At 38.0% G+C, this 14217-nt stretch overlaps 1 protein-coding gene across 6 annotated transcripts in view; it reads left to right on the forward strand.

Moving 5' to 3' along the window:
- The window catches only part of Bap170 (Brahma associated protein 170kD), a 113396-nt gene that overhangs the window by 47910 nt on the left and 51269 nt on the right, over window positions 1–14217 (forward strand). For all 6 annotated transcript variants that reach the window (XM_018458642.1, XM_018458650.1, XM_018458658.1 and 3 more), the window contains exon 3: window positions 11262–11359. In XM_018458642.1, the coding sequence (XP_018314144.1) occupies window positions 11262–11359 (98 nt within the window). The remainder of the gene's footprint in view (window positions 1–11261; window positions 11360–14217) is intronic.

Here is a 14217-nt window from a genome sequence, read left to right on the forward strand (position 1 = left end):
GGCGGCAGACTGCGCGTCGCCAACCCCTTCGCCCTCCTTCCCTTCTAGATTTCGCGCCCTCTCCCACCCTATCCACTACTACCACCATCTTCTCCTCCTCCTCGTTCTCCTCCTCGTCCTCCTCCTCCTGCCGCTGCTACTGCTGCTGCTGCTACTATTACTACTACTACTACTACTACTACTACTACTACTCTACTGCTACTACCGTTGCTATTCCCTTGAACCCCCTCCCCTCCCTGTTCTGGTGTGGACGATCAGCTGACTGGGAACTGTCAGTCGCCACCAGCCGTGGGCCTGCGAGCCCACGTGACACGCGCTGCGGCTATTCCGCTGCGAGCAAGCACCGACTCCGTTCAGTTCGCGGGGCGCAGCAACCGTCAAAGGCGTGATGACGAATCGCGACGCATCGTGGATGTCTTGCGACTAAGCGCCGTGCTTCTTGCAACAGAAGTAACGATAGTGATCGTATTTCCATCATTCTGCTTCGAAATTGTTACGTGACTACTGCAATGACTAGACTAGGCAACGTTCTCTTAAATTAGCACGTTGAATACCACGAAATTTTTGTCGCTGCGCTGAACTCGTGTCACAAAGAAAGTACTGTTATAAAATAAAATAGAACCAACGCGATATTTAAAGATATATGAGTCAGCGCTAAAAAGACAATTGATTAATAAATGCTTTCGTGAAGCACTTGTCATTTTTTTGTGCAGTTTTTAAGAATAGCAAACTTATATAGCTGAATTTATATATTTTTATAAAATCTTGTCGGGTGAGAGCTAACCGTGTTACATATTGTACATTTACGTTAATAAACGTGCGCCTTTAAAGTGAATTAGTAATTAACAATTACTACGATATCACGTTGATCTTGTTAAAGGAGAATCCGCTTACATCACTAGTGGTAATCCAGTTTCGCGTAATGAAACACTGCTATTGGAAAAGGATGAATTCTCGAGTTACGTGCTTCAGCTGGCCTTCTCAAATTGAGTATTACAAGTGTAGTACTGGTAATTACGACATCTCGTTAAACGCTTTTTACATTGATCTTATTTCTTTATGTCCATGCGAGAGGTAATAACAATAACAAATTACAATTGCATTTTTTTCGGAGTAACGTTATCTATCGGCATATATTGGATTAACAAATTCTTAATATTTAATAATGTTATATGTATACCTGTACCAAGTATTAATTTTGATAAAGAGGCGAGATAAAGAGGCGAGATCCTAATCTACAAGATTATATCGAACAATCAAAAGTCTCAGTTCAATCGCGATAATCAGTCCTCCACTCTCATCGATAATCCAATAGGGGAGAGTGGGGTAAATCGGATCTTGCAGTTTTTGCTCTCTATAAGGCGTAAATAAAGTCCGATCGTAAAACCGAAGATGCCGTTGGAAAGATCATTTAATTCCCTTCATTTTTGCTTGAGACCATTTTGACATATCTCTCACCTGTGTTGAACTGTAATGGAAAATGTAAAAATGCTTTTTTCGGTCCGATTTGGAACTATTGGTTCTAAATCGGACACTCCTATTTTTATGGACTTTTAGATAGAATTTAAAAATATTTTAATGTATTTTTGTTAGTATTGAGTAAAAACGAGCAATTTGACAATCAAAGATAAAAATTTTATTCAGAAAAAGAAATTACTGATAGTTTATATTATCAGAATTGTAAACAATAAAGCTCTATTAATCTGAGTTTGATGAGTCATGATATTTTACTGATTTAATTCCTTGGATTAGATCTGGTCGGCCGATCACCAGTACTACAACCAGGCCTATAAGTTATCTACTGTACTGTCCGATTTGGACACGGGTCCTTTCGAACTTTGGAACAAATATGATAAACCGCAAAAGTGATCAACAAAAACGCTTAATATTTTTGAATTCTACACTCTTTAATTATCTTAAATCATTTATCTTTTAAATTTTTAACACTTTTTAAATAATGATTCACAAGGATTTTCTGTTTTAAAAAAAAATTTTCATACGATGGCTGAAAATACATATTTCTATTCTATGACTATTATGACAGAACTGTCAAACTACTGTCACATGTGCGGTGTCTTATAAGGACCTTATATTATAAATACGCAAATCTGCTTAACCGTATTCATTTAAATTAAAAAGGTCCTATTTGGAACACGATGTGATTTAGGTCACTCTCCCCTACGATATAGTCGCAATTCTTGCTGTAATCAACTACAAACAATAAGTTTATTATAAAAGTGCGTGCATAATAAACGCAAACCCGAGCAGAAATTTTGGTCTGGTTCTGACAGGGCCTACTAAGCATGCCATGACACCTGATCAGGGGCTCATCGGATAGTCCTAGTTAGGCTCTGACCATAAATGTAACGTCGAGAATTAGAGCCTGATTATGTTTTCCTTATCAGGACCTTTTTTGCTCCTAAAAATATGATATAAAAGAAAAAAATTAATGTCTAGTTTTATTATTAAAATAAATATTATTATTGATTAGCATCATCCAATTTCAGAACACATACGATAAAATTATAATTAAAAAAACATTTCCCTCTGAATGTGGGAATTAATTTTATGATGCTTCGAAGCAGTCACCCATCCGAAAGCTGCACGTCTAACGTTGCTTGATCTCTGCAATCGTACAGAAACCGCTACTTCGATGATCCTTGAACACTAAATGTTAATGAATGTATAGCTCTGACATATCTGGTCAATATAGTCCTGTTAGACTTATTTGGGCAGTTTAACTGAACATCCAGTCAGTTATTATTACCTAATATTACTAATTTCTTTTGATATACAAAAATATTGCATAACAACTGAGGAAAATTAATCGGATAATTATTCAATTTAATAGTCTCAGCTTCAATAATCCAAATTATATTCATTTAAAATTATGTTCAGTAGATGCAGCTCTATCCTACGAAATGAGATATTAAATTTAATTTAACGACTGTTAACGACTGTTTACAGGTTAGAAAATCTGTCATGTAGGGCATACTCTATCGCTTCCTGATTAGAGACCCAAGCGGCCAAGTAGGAAATTCCCGGCTAGGGCATACCTATTACTCCTTGGTCGTGGCCTGATTACATCGGGCATGACCGAACTGCTCGGGAATATAATTGACAGTTCTTGCCCAAAGGGTTCTAAAATTCTTAATGTTACCTTGCGAGCGAATCTTTTTTTTCTCTTAAGATTTTTGAATAGAGGGCGTTTCTACAGCTCTGTCAGAATTTGAAACAATTCCACTGGAAGTAAAAATATTATCAGTGTAACGAATGCTTAGTCATCAGGACTTTTTTTTGAAACAAGTCAGGAACATTAACATAATTGGAGATTATACATTAAAACTTTTCAAATTTCAAAAGCAAAATGGTATTTTTAACAGAGGTTAATTATTATTATCACCGTCACTTAAAGTAACAGTACTGTCCAGAATTTTAATAGCACTCGCCGCCTTACAATCGTGCGATGCATAAGAAGTGGTGATGTTTGCGTTGCGTCGAGTTTATGCATAAACGATCGCCGCACATGTTCGCATCATGGTACACGAAGTGAGACACATATAAGTTTCGTTGCCAAGCGAGGATTTCTTTACGTAACAAAGGAAGAGAGATTTCACTGCGATGATAAATTGCTTAAACAAGTTGCAGCTTGGAGCAATGAGACACTTGATTCCCCCTAAAGTAGCTCGTGACTTGAACTTAATTTTGCTTGACACTTCATCGATTCCATGGATTAAATTTCTCGCGAGATAATAGGAAGGAAGAAAAAAAATAGAAAGATATGAAAGTATCTCACTAGAAATTGGGGGAAGCGACCGACATGTAATCGGTGAAACATTTATTCGTGCGGAATCCCCGAGGGTCGAAATTAACCGTTATAATTGGCCCTCGTATCTTGGATTCTACTGTAGGTGTGCGCTAGAAGAAGAAGCGGAAGACGCGGGAGAGTCATAGGCGCAACGCGTGTTGCGGCAGTGTGTATTTGGCGTGAAGGAGTGGGGGGAGAGCAAGCGAGCGAGCAACCCGCGAGAGAAGAGGGGGCAGGAGAGAGCGTGCGAGAGAGAGAGAGAGAGAGAGAGAGAGAAAAGGAAAGAGAGGGACCATGTCCTACCCCAACGACCACGTGCTACCGAAGACATTTTCATCATGCAGTGTACTTCGATACCCACGTGGATACGTCGTTCGACGCTCCCGAGGAACTGGTCCGCGCCGCGCATGCGTCGCTTCGCGGCCACGCCGTGCTGTTCGCATTGCTGCATCAAGGTCGAGCAAAGTTGCGCGATTACAACCTCGTGGCAATGGTGATGGTACCGATCTAATATCGCGCCCACTCGGTAAAGCAAGCAGGAAAGAACGCCGCACCGTCCCCTCAGCGTGTGCATCTTCTTCCTGACACGCAGATTTGAGGTCTGTTTCATAAAAAAAAAAATTGTTCTATTCTTTAGCTATACCCTCTTGATTCTAATGAATTTTCCTCTAATATACGGCTTCAAGAAGATACTCTAAAATGTAAAGAAACATCGTATAACCATGGGATGCTAGATTTTTATTAAGATTATAATCCTCTTATAAGCTAGAAGAAGCTAGAAGGATCTGTTTTTTTAGTGACATGCACATCACGCCCCAGTAAAGAGTTTTTAATTCATAATTACATATAAACGATTAATCCAATTTTATTGTTATAATGTTATTAATTAGCATCACATTTTAAGAGTGCTGTTTCATTTGTGCGTTTTTGTCGTATAAAACGACAAATATGCAGGACAGAGAGATCTTCCTCGGATTTTTCTATCCTGTAGTCGATTTGGTTACACAGGCTTGAAAAATTTATTATACGATAAAAACACAAATGAAATAGTACCCTAAAATGAGTAAAAGAAATCTTTTAGAGGCCTATTCCGAAACTTCAGAATCTCTAGGAAACTTTCCAACTTTATTTGCAGATGCTTTTTTATAGAACTCCTGGACGTTTTCTTCTTACGAGTAGCGCGTCCATCTCGTGGCGAGGTCGCGTATTTATTTCTTAGCATATTCTTTTATTTCAAGAGGCTATTCAAGTTATTATAGTGAAATTTTTTATAGAGAAATTTAATCTTGATTATAATTCATGCATTTACTTTTTTCATAAATACGCATAATACGTGTTATACACTGAGAAAAATGGTCTGGTTGGATTAAATAGTAATTCTGGTGGAAAATGGACGAATCAGAATTTTCTGGTTAAATTTACTAGAATTCTAGTTGAAATAACTAGAATTCTGATTGATATAATTATTCTAGTAAAAATAAGATTCTAGTAGATCTTACCAGAAATATTATATCAACTAGAATTCCGGTTATCTTAACTAGAATTCTAATAAATTTAACCAGAAAATTCTGATTCGTACATTTTCGACCAGAAATTTGTTTCAGTGTAGATACAGGCATATGCTTCGTGTAAGATTTTTTCTTACAATTAGAGGGAATATTAAGAGGAATTTCCCGCTTATCAGTGAAAAAGTCTTTCGGATAAACTGTTGCAAGTACGTTGGATACGACTGATGTCTCAGATTGTACTTGCACATGTTGGCTTGACATTTTAAATTAATATAATATAGGCTATGTCTTACTCAATCCAAATATTCTTGTTGCGTGGAGCCAAGGTAAGACCACAAATGTTTGGCATTGACGTTTCGTCTGTAAAATTATTGTCTCAAAAATTTTGTCTCAACAATAAGTTTAATATCTTACCAATTCTACGTTATTGACATTTTGCATCCGCGTTCTTAAAATACTCGTCGCGCGGGTCGCGTGTCCTGTCTCTCGTCAACTATTATTACTCGGTTATCGAGCAACGCGCTCGAGCGTTTGCGGTCGTCCACGGCGCGGCGCCACGTTTCCGATTCATCGACGAGGGTCGTGACGGCGACGATGACCAGAATAGAGCGAAGACACGGGCGCCGATCCAGGGAGCACTGACCTAGTATGCTCGGTCGTCGCTGAATTTACGAATCACGACTCCCGCGCCACCTCCAACCCCTTTCTTTCTCCTCTTCTTCTGTCGTCGCCGTCATAGCTTAGAGCGCACTTTGAGAGCGCAGGCTGCCGCCGACGATTATACATCGCGTGGTCACGTGTCACATTTGTAGAATCACGTGCCAAATCCGCGGGCGCGAACATTAGTTTCGGAATCACACGCATAGCCGAGACGGAAAAACCTCTGAATATGGCTTAGATGTTTATTTGTAAATCAATCGGCTTAATTTACTTTTGTTTTTTTTTTCTAGTTCTATAATTAGATAAAATAAAAAGTAAATTAAATTGAAATTAAAATTATCTGCATTCGTAGAAATGAATCTTGTCTTCATTTTTTGTTCCGTTAATATTTAAAAATGTTCGATACCTACAAGATCATTTTGCTACATTTATTCTATGTATATTTTTTGAATGTTGTATATGTAATCCCTGTTTTAATGATTATCTGCAATCTTTTGTTTAATCTCTCAAGTAATGAATGACCATTTTGTACTAGATTTATTCCTAAAAAATTACGGATTTTTATTAATTGGTCGCTCACAATTGTTTGATATATTTTTTGTCGTATTTAGAATAAATAAGATCATTATGAATCCACGCGATTAATTAAGAGTGAAGACATCTTAACATATCCTTATTTATGGTAAATATGCTGATGGGAGGAAGGGGGGAACTAGATAACTTTGACCTTGCATATGTTGTCAAGATCATAACTGATAGCGTTTTTCACTGGGCCCCATTGAGTGCACACCAAAAACTTGTTCAGTGGCAGCAGCACTGCATGAAGTTGCCGAAAGTGTGAGTTTCTTGCACTCCCAACTAAACACAGCTACAAGTTCAAGTGCCACAAAGTGCAATATTTTTTCTACTGTTATTGTATTAGTAAATGAAAAATAAATATATTAATAATAATGCAAACTCAAGTGCAAAAACTCGGCACCAAGTTTTCCAGTGAAACAGCACGCACTATCTCCGGGCGCACCGGAACACTCAGTGAAACACGCTGCTCTCGTTTAGTGTGCACCAGTGCGGCCAATGAAATATGCTGTGAGTGACTTCCAACAAGTTTTAACCATCTCTTGTTCTTCATTCGCTAGTCATTCAAAAGTTATTAGATAACAAAAAAAGTTTAACGAACAACGTTTCATTTTTTATACATAGGTACATATAATATTAAGAACTATCCTATATCCCCTCCTACTTATGTAACAACTTGCCAACGAAATGAGATCCACCTCACCCCCCCCTACCCCACCTCCTCTCCTGCTTAGGGGTGCACGACTTTCCATGCGAAGAGAGGTCTACTCCATCTCTCTCCTCTTCCTTGTCCAGGAGCATCTGACTTTCTAGACCAGGGGGGTGTGAGGTAGACCTTGCTTCGTGGAATACATTATATGTGTCAGAAATAAGACATTATTTTTTTAAACTTTTTTGTTAATAACTTTTTAATGAATAATGAGCGACGGCTACAATTTATTTAGATTACTCATGACTTTGACAACATATATATCAAGATCAAGGTTATCAGGGCGGCTCTTCCCATTGACTATATTTACCACGTATACATTTAGTAATTAATTTAATTAAATTTGAGTCAAATTTAATACATTTTTTTTTTTAGTTAAATATTGTTGAATTCTATTGTTTTAGTCTAATTAATTATGGCTATGTTCCGTTATGCACTGCAAGTACTGAAAATCTATAGTGCATGTTACGTATACTATAGATTTTCAGTATTGGCAGTGTATATCGGAATATTGGGTAAAAGCAGTGACTTATAGAAATGATTGAAAACAATTCAAATTGAGTAAAATTTGACACGTATTTAACAGTGTTGTAGAATAAGAAATTAAAATAGTGTGAAAAACTCGCATTTTTATTTCACACATTGTTTCCATTGATGGAGCGTAAATTTTGTCTTTAACAATGAAATTTAATATACGACGGACGATAAAGAGGCAAGAAAATGCGGATTTTTTTCGCGCGAGCGTAATTCACGGAAATAAACGCGAATGCGGTAAACATTTATTTTCATCGCAGAATGATTCTTGTGTGCCCGCCTTTCGATGATGTCTATTAAGCTAGAATGCCAACGTAAGCATAATCACATGAGACATACGGAGGATTTAGTGTTCTTTTTGTGCTAATTTATTGCTCTAATCCCAACTTTATTGCTCTAGCTGTTCAGCAAGAAATAATTTTTCTGGTGACTTTTAATAAAGTTAGAATGCACATTAACAAAAATAATAAAAATAAAGGTCAAACTGCACAAAAGGGGAACAGCCGCCGATGACCTTGACCTTCACATATGTTGTCAAGGTCATAACCCTGAGTGACCTCCAACTTTTACTTGGCGATCAGCCTTCGTTAAAAAGTTGTTAACAAAAAAAGTTTCAAAAATAACGTCTTATTTCTGCTATACATATACGATATAAAGTACTATTCTATGCCTTTCCCTATTTAGAAACGTTCGACTTTCCACGCAAAGCAACTTTCACCCTACATCCCCCCTGCAAAGGGGCGCATGACTTCCATAATTCTGTTGCATGTGCGTTTCGACTTTCTACACGAAGCAATTCTCACCGCCCCTCTCCACCCCTGCAAAGGGGCTCACGACTCTTACTCCCGACTCTCACCCCCTTTCCCCTGCAAAAGGGCGCACGACTCTCACCCTCGACTCTCATCTCCCCCTCCCCTCTGCAAAGGGGCGCGCGACTCTCATCCCCGACTCTCATCCTCCCTCCCCTGTTTGGGAGTCGTGCGCCCCTTTGCAGGGAAGGGAGTCGTGCGCCCCTTTGCAGGGAGGGGGAGTCGTTCGCCCCCCCCCTCGGAAGGAGGAGTGAAAGTCGATTCGTGTTGAAAATCAAAACCTATGCAGGATAGTATTTAATATTGCATGTATAGCAAAAATAATACGTTATTTTTAAAACTTTTTTGTTAATAACTTTTTAACGAAGGCTGACCGCCAAGTAAAACCTGTTGGAGATCACTCAAAGTCATGACCTTGATAACATATGTCAAGGTCAAGATCATGGACGGCTGCTCCCCTTTTCTGCAGTTTTACCAAAATAAAAATACTAATACTATAATTTAGTGTTAATTATACACGGAGAGAATTTTTTCTTTGAATTTACCCTGAAAATATGACAGTCGTGAGACAACATTGTATTTCGAAGAATTTTAATGTAAATCTCTCTCATTTATTAATAAGACTACAATAAAGTATAAAATAAGTTTGATCAATGAAGTGCATGGTAAAAATCTTTAAAATTTTGTATTGTACCACAACTACCATATTTTCCAGATAAATTTTAAAAGAAAATTCTCTCCGTGTATGCTCGTAATATAAACTAGTTCAAATTTCGGAGCGCTACCCATTTAATCGTCAGAACTCTTTTCAAAACCTATCAGGAACTCTAGAACTCTTTGGGGAAGAGCCAGAACTCTATTAATTAAATCGAAATTTCGACAATGGAGTGCCAGCTTCACAGAGGTGCGCTACCCTTTAAAAAAAAATCACCTCATATGCAGAAAACAACCATATATGTCCCTTTTGCTATCAAATCAATCAATAGAATTTCATGATACTTTCTGTGAAATATCGTGTACTGTCCTACAAAATGTACTGCATGTGAACGATTTTCGTGCTTCATCCCTTATGCGCGAAAACCATCCCAAAGCTTGTATTTTCTCATACAAGAGAGAAATACAAAAAATAACGATTTTGGAATTTTTTTTCATTGTAATCTCTTTACTGATTTTATTGCTCGCAAAATATATGTTGACCGATTTTATTGTTCCACTCATTTGCGGAAAATAATGGTAAAAATAGGCGGCATGAGTCATATGAGTTATAGATGTAAGGATATGATTTCTTGTCGATGTGGAACTTATATTCGGACCCAACCGATACATCTATGATATGCGGCACATTTAAGTTGGCGCTTTGAGATGATTTTCGCATAAGAGATGGAGTACGCAAATCGTTCGCATATAGTACATTTTGTAGGACAGTGCACGATACTTCACAGAAAGTTTCATGAAATTCTGCTGATTGATTTTACAGCAAAAGGGATATGTATGGTGTTGGAGTTGTTTTCCACAAATGAGGTAATTTTTTTTGCTTAAAAGGTAGCGCTCCGAAATTTAAACTATTGTTTATATTACGAACACATAATTAGCACTAAATTATGATGTTAGTATTTTTATTTTTATTATTTTTTTAAATGTGCATTCTAACTTTATTAAAAGTCAGCAAAAAAATTATTTTTTGCTAAACGGCTAGAGCAATAAAATCGGGATTAGAGCAATAAATTAGCACATAAAGAGCACTAAATCCTCCGTATGTCTCATGTGATTATGCTCATGTTAGCATTCTAGAATTCTTAATAGACATCTTTCGATGTCGTGTCGCGGATGCGGTAATTAAAGCTCAACGCGCTGGCGTATTCCAATTTTCAACAGATCCATTGACGAACATCCGCAATCTGGTGCTTTCAGTAAATTTGATGGATCAATTCTTGTTTTTTGTGCATTGCTCAGGCATTATCAATACTTTGAACTCTTACAATTACTTAGTTTCGGCAAATTCTTGTTATTCTAATTTCTACTTATAATAGTTTCGGGAAAATTATATACAAATCGATGAAATGGAATTCGTTATTGAAATTAAAATCGCGCCTTCTGAGGTACAGCCGCATATTTGCGTATAGATTTTTTTCTTTACGATACGTAATCCGAGAACTGCCATTTATTTTTTGTCTGTTGAACTTATGTATTTTATGTATTGCCACCCGCCACACGCATTGCTTTATCTTGCATACCATCGCTACCAGCTAGAAATTCTCGAGATACTTCCAAGGAATGAACGAAATAATCTTGCGAGGAAAGAGAAACAGACTCGGCGACGTAGACTCTCTGTTAATCGTTTACGAAATTTGGAATCTTTTTTTTCTAAAGTATTACCCTAAGGCGTAAATAGAGATCATCGAGGAACGAGATCATAAAAATCTTGTGGCAATAAAAGTAAACGTGGATTCTCTTAAATTATTCGTAATTTTGAAGTGCCCTTAAAATAACGGACGAAGTGTCGAAGTAATGCAAATAACGTAGCTCTGCGTACACACATTATATTTACAAACAGTTTTATTAAATACAAACGCGACTAATTTTATAAGTTTTGGATCGGTGTGTAAATATTCCATATCCCCAAATAATCCTTACACGGCTTTTTTTTTTAATTACAGGTCAATACTAGAAATGAATGGGCGTCATTGTGCGAACAGTTTCACCTGCCCGGTGGTTGCATCAATAGCGGAGTCGGCCTTAAACAAATTTATCTTCGGTAAGTTTTTTCTTGTAGATTTGATAAAATTTAATAAATATATTCTCTCTTAGCAAGAAACTCTGAAGCTGACACCAAAATCTGTAACACAGTTATCGAAATTGATGTTTGTGAGACCCATTTAATATACCTAACTTATACTGATTAAAAAACACTAATTAATTTCAAAGAACCAAAATGATTTGTATAAAAAAGAATATATACTATTGCTTTAATAATAATAATTCAAATTTGCAAAGATATAACGTAAAGAATGTAATTGAGTGGATCGAATAGATCCAGGTCAGGAGAGTTAAATTTACATAGAGATATGTCTCTATAAACAGAACGGAGTAAGCGATGTGAATGTTTAGAAAAGAGATATGGATCTTCTCTGAAAATTTTTTCCTCGTACGAGTTGGGTTTAATCAATCATTCGCTGATGCGTGCACCTTGTGAGGTTCCGTTAAAAGACGCGACCCGATTGAATTCCGATTGTCAAGAAGAGCCTTAAGCACGATGCCGTTACCGGTGATTTCTGGACGCGGCGTGGCGCGTCACCGTCCCGCTTGCTACAATGTTCCATTGCGTCTGGCAGTCCGCGAGCGTCTGCAAGAGGCAGGGAGTAGCAGCGTTTTGCCGTACGGCCAACACCGCGCGTATCGGCATTGGTCCCTACGCCCCACCACCATTTTCCGTATCGCGTACTACGTACGTTCGTTCATTCATGCTTCGGCTTCGCTGACGAGAGCCACCACGTGGTTTCTGAGTCTCGCTTTCCTCTCCTTCCCACCCTTCCCCCCTCTCTCTCTCTCTTACTCTCTCCCTTTCTCTCCCCCCACCTCTCTCTCTCCTCTATCTCGCGCGTGCTCCCGTTCTCTCTCTTCCTCGAGAGAAGCGAGCCCTGCAATCTTGTTAGCGGCACGCGTGGCTGACAAGCGGGGACGCGCCACCGAGTCTCCAGCTCCTTACCAGCGTCATTTGCGCGCGACTTCGCACCCGACTTTGCCCCGCAACTTGCTAATTGGACGCGAAAGTTTCCGTTTTCTTTTTTTTTTTCACGTGGATTGGAATTCGTACACTTCTGATCCGTTCAGTTTCATGGATTTAACCCTCTCGCTTTTAACGACCGCTATGCTAAACTGCCTTTCACAGAGACTTATCTCTATATACACATGACCGCTTTAATAACCATCTATGGAGGCTACCGCTGCGTATAAACAGTCACTGTAGCGCACAGCCGATATAAATAAAATATAATAATTATCGTATGTAATTATGAAAATGTTGAAAGTCTTGAATTTAAATATTTTCAACAAATAATTATTATTAGGTGTTGAACTTAATTCCTGCCGTTTTTTCGTCTCTAAAATTGATTTGTTTCGAAGGGAAGATGAATGAATACCTTAATCAAAGTAATTTCTTCCATTTTCTATTACTTTTTCCCATATCTCTGGCAACAGGGCAATCCCACGACGGTAGAACGCGGTGTCTTTCGAGGCGATCCATTCATCCACCCATTTTTGGACTTCGTTGTAACTGGAGGTGTATGTCCGTAAGTGCGTGTTGCATCGATTGGAAGAGATGGTAATCCGACGGTGCCAAGTCTGGAGAGTACGCTAGATGCGGGAGAACTTCCCATTCAAGCTCTAGAAGTGTCTGCTTCACGCTTTTCGCGACATGCGGTCGAGCGTTATCATGCAACAAAATGACTTTGCGTCGATTGTTGGCTACGGATGATCATTTTCAATCGATTGGAAAATCTCTTTGGCGTCGAGAAATTTAATCTGTGAGGATTGAATCACTTTCAGCGATGTCTAAACTACAAAAGACATATGACTTCATCGTCGAAACTCGCTAGTGTTGGAGCCAGCACTCTTTAGTAGCGAGCGGCAGGAATTAAGTTCAACACCTAATAATTGACGGGCGATTGCGAGCATTAATATGCGGTAATTCGTGCGTTATACTTACAATAGATATAATGTATTTAAAGACTTTACATAAAATTTATACAAAGATCGAACGTTTCGACTTCGTTCGAGCCATCTTCAGCGATGTTAAGGGGATTCTAAAGAGAAGCCCGAACTCCGACGAGATCACCAGAGGTGCTGTTTTACAGCATATCGATATATCTTTTATATATTACCACACCAATATCTTACGCAAATTATGATACACGCAGTCGCACGTTCGTGTCAACTTTCGTATAATAAATTTGTCGCGATAAAGTGTCCAAGTCTAATTCCAAGAATTCGACGTTGTTTGTTCATGCGAACTACGTGTCTGTGGACCCATGGGCACAATTTCGTACAGATTGCAAAGCTTTTATATCAAGCAAATGTTGTTACGATATTGACAGTTACGATATTGATAATGCCATATTGGACTAAGAAATAGTAAAGAAAATCTCAATTTAAACAATTTTTTTCGTTCTCGATAAACTCCACCTCACAGACACGTATTAATGTACATGTTTTAATCCTGGAAAATGATTTTCAAATTTATAAACGAGGAAAAAAGTAATAATTATACAAAAATTATTGCGTTTAGTCGGTAATGCAGACGACTTTAGAATCCCCTTAAAGCAATACAGTTGATGATCTGGTACAATGAGTAGTCGCAATGTAATTAGTCCGAGAGTGCAGCAAAGAGTCTCAAATTACCATTTGAAGAGTGCAACTGTTAGTTGTTTGACTAAGTCAGAACCACTGCACATTTAAAAGGGAGCTTTCTGTCTTGGCCGGAAAATAGATCATTTTTTTAATAATTTTTTATACAAAAACCAACCAATTTTCATATTTTACAGTAATATTTATTCGTCTTTTCTATTTATATATACGGACGCACGCGCACACACACACACACACACACACACACAC

The sequence above is a fragment of the Mycetomoellerius zeteki genome, unplaced genomic scaffold, assembly GCF_001594055.1.
Source record: "Mycetomoellerius zeteki isolate Tzet28-1 unplaced genomic scaffold, Tzet1.0 scaffold117, whole genome shotgun sequence".
Lineage (NCBI taxonomy): Eukaryota > Metazoa > Arthropoda > Insecta > Hymenoptera > Formicidae > Mycetomoellerius > Mycetomoellerius zeteki.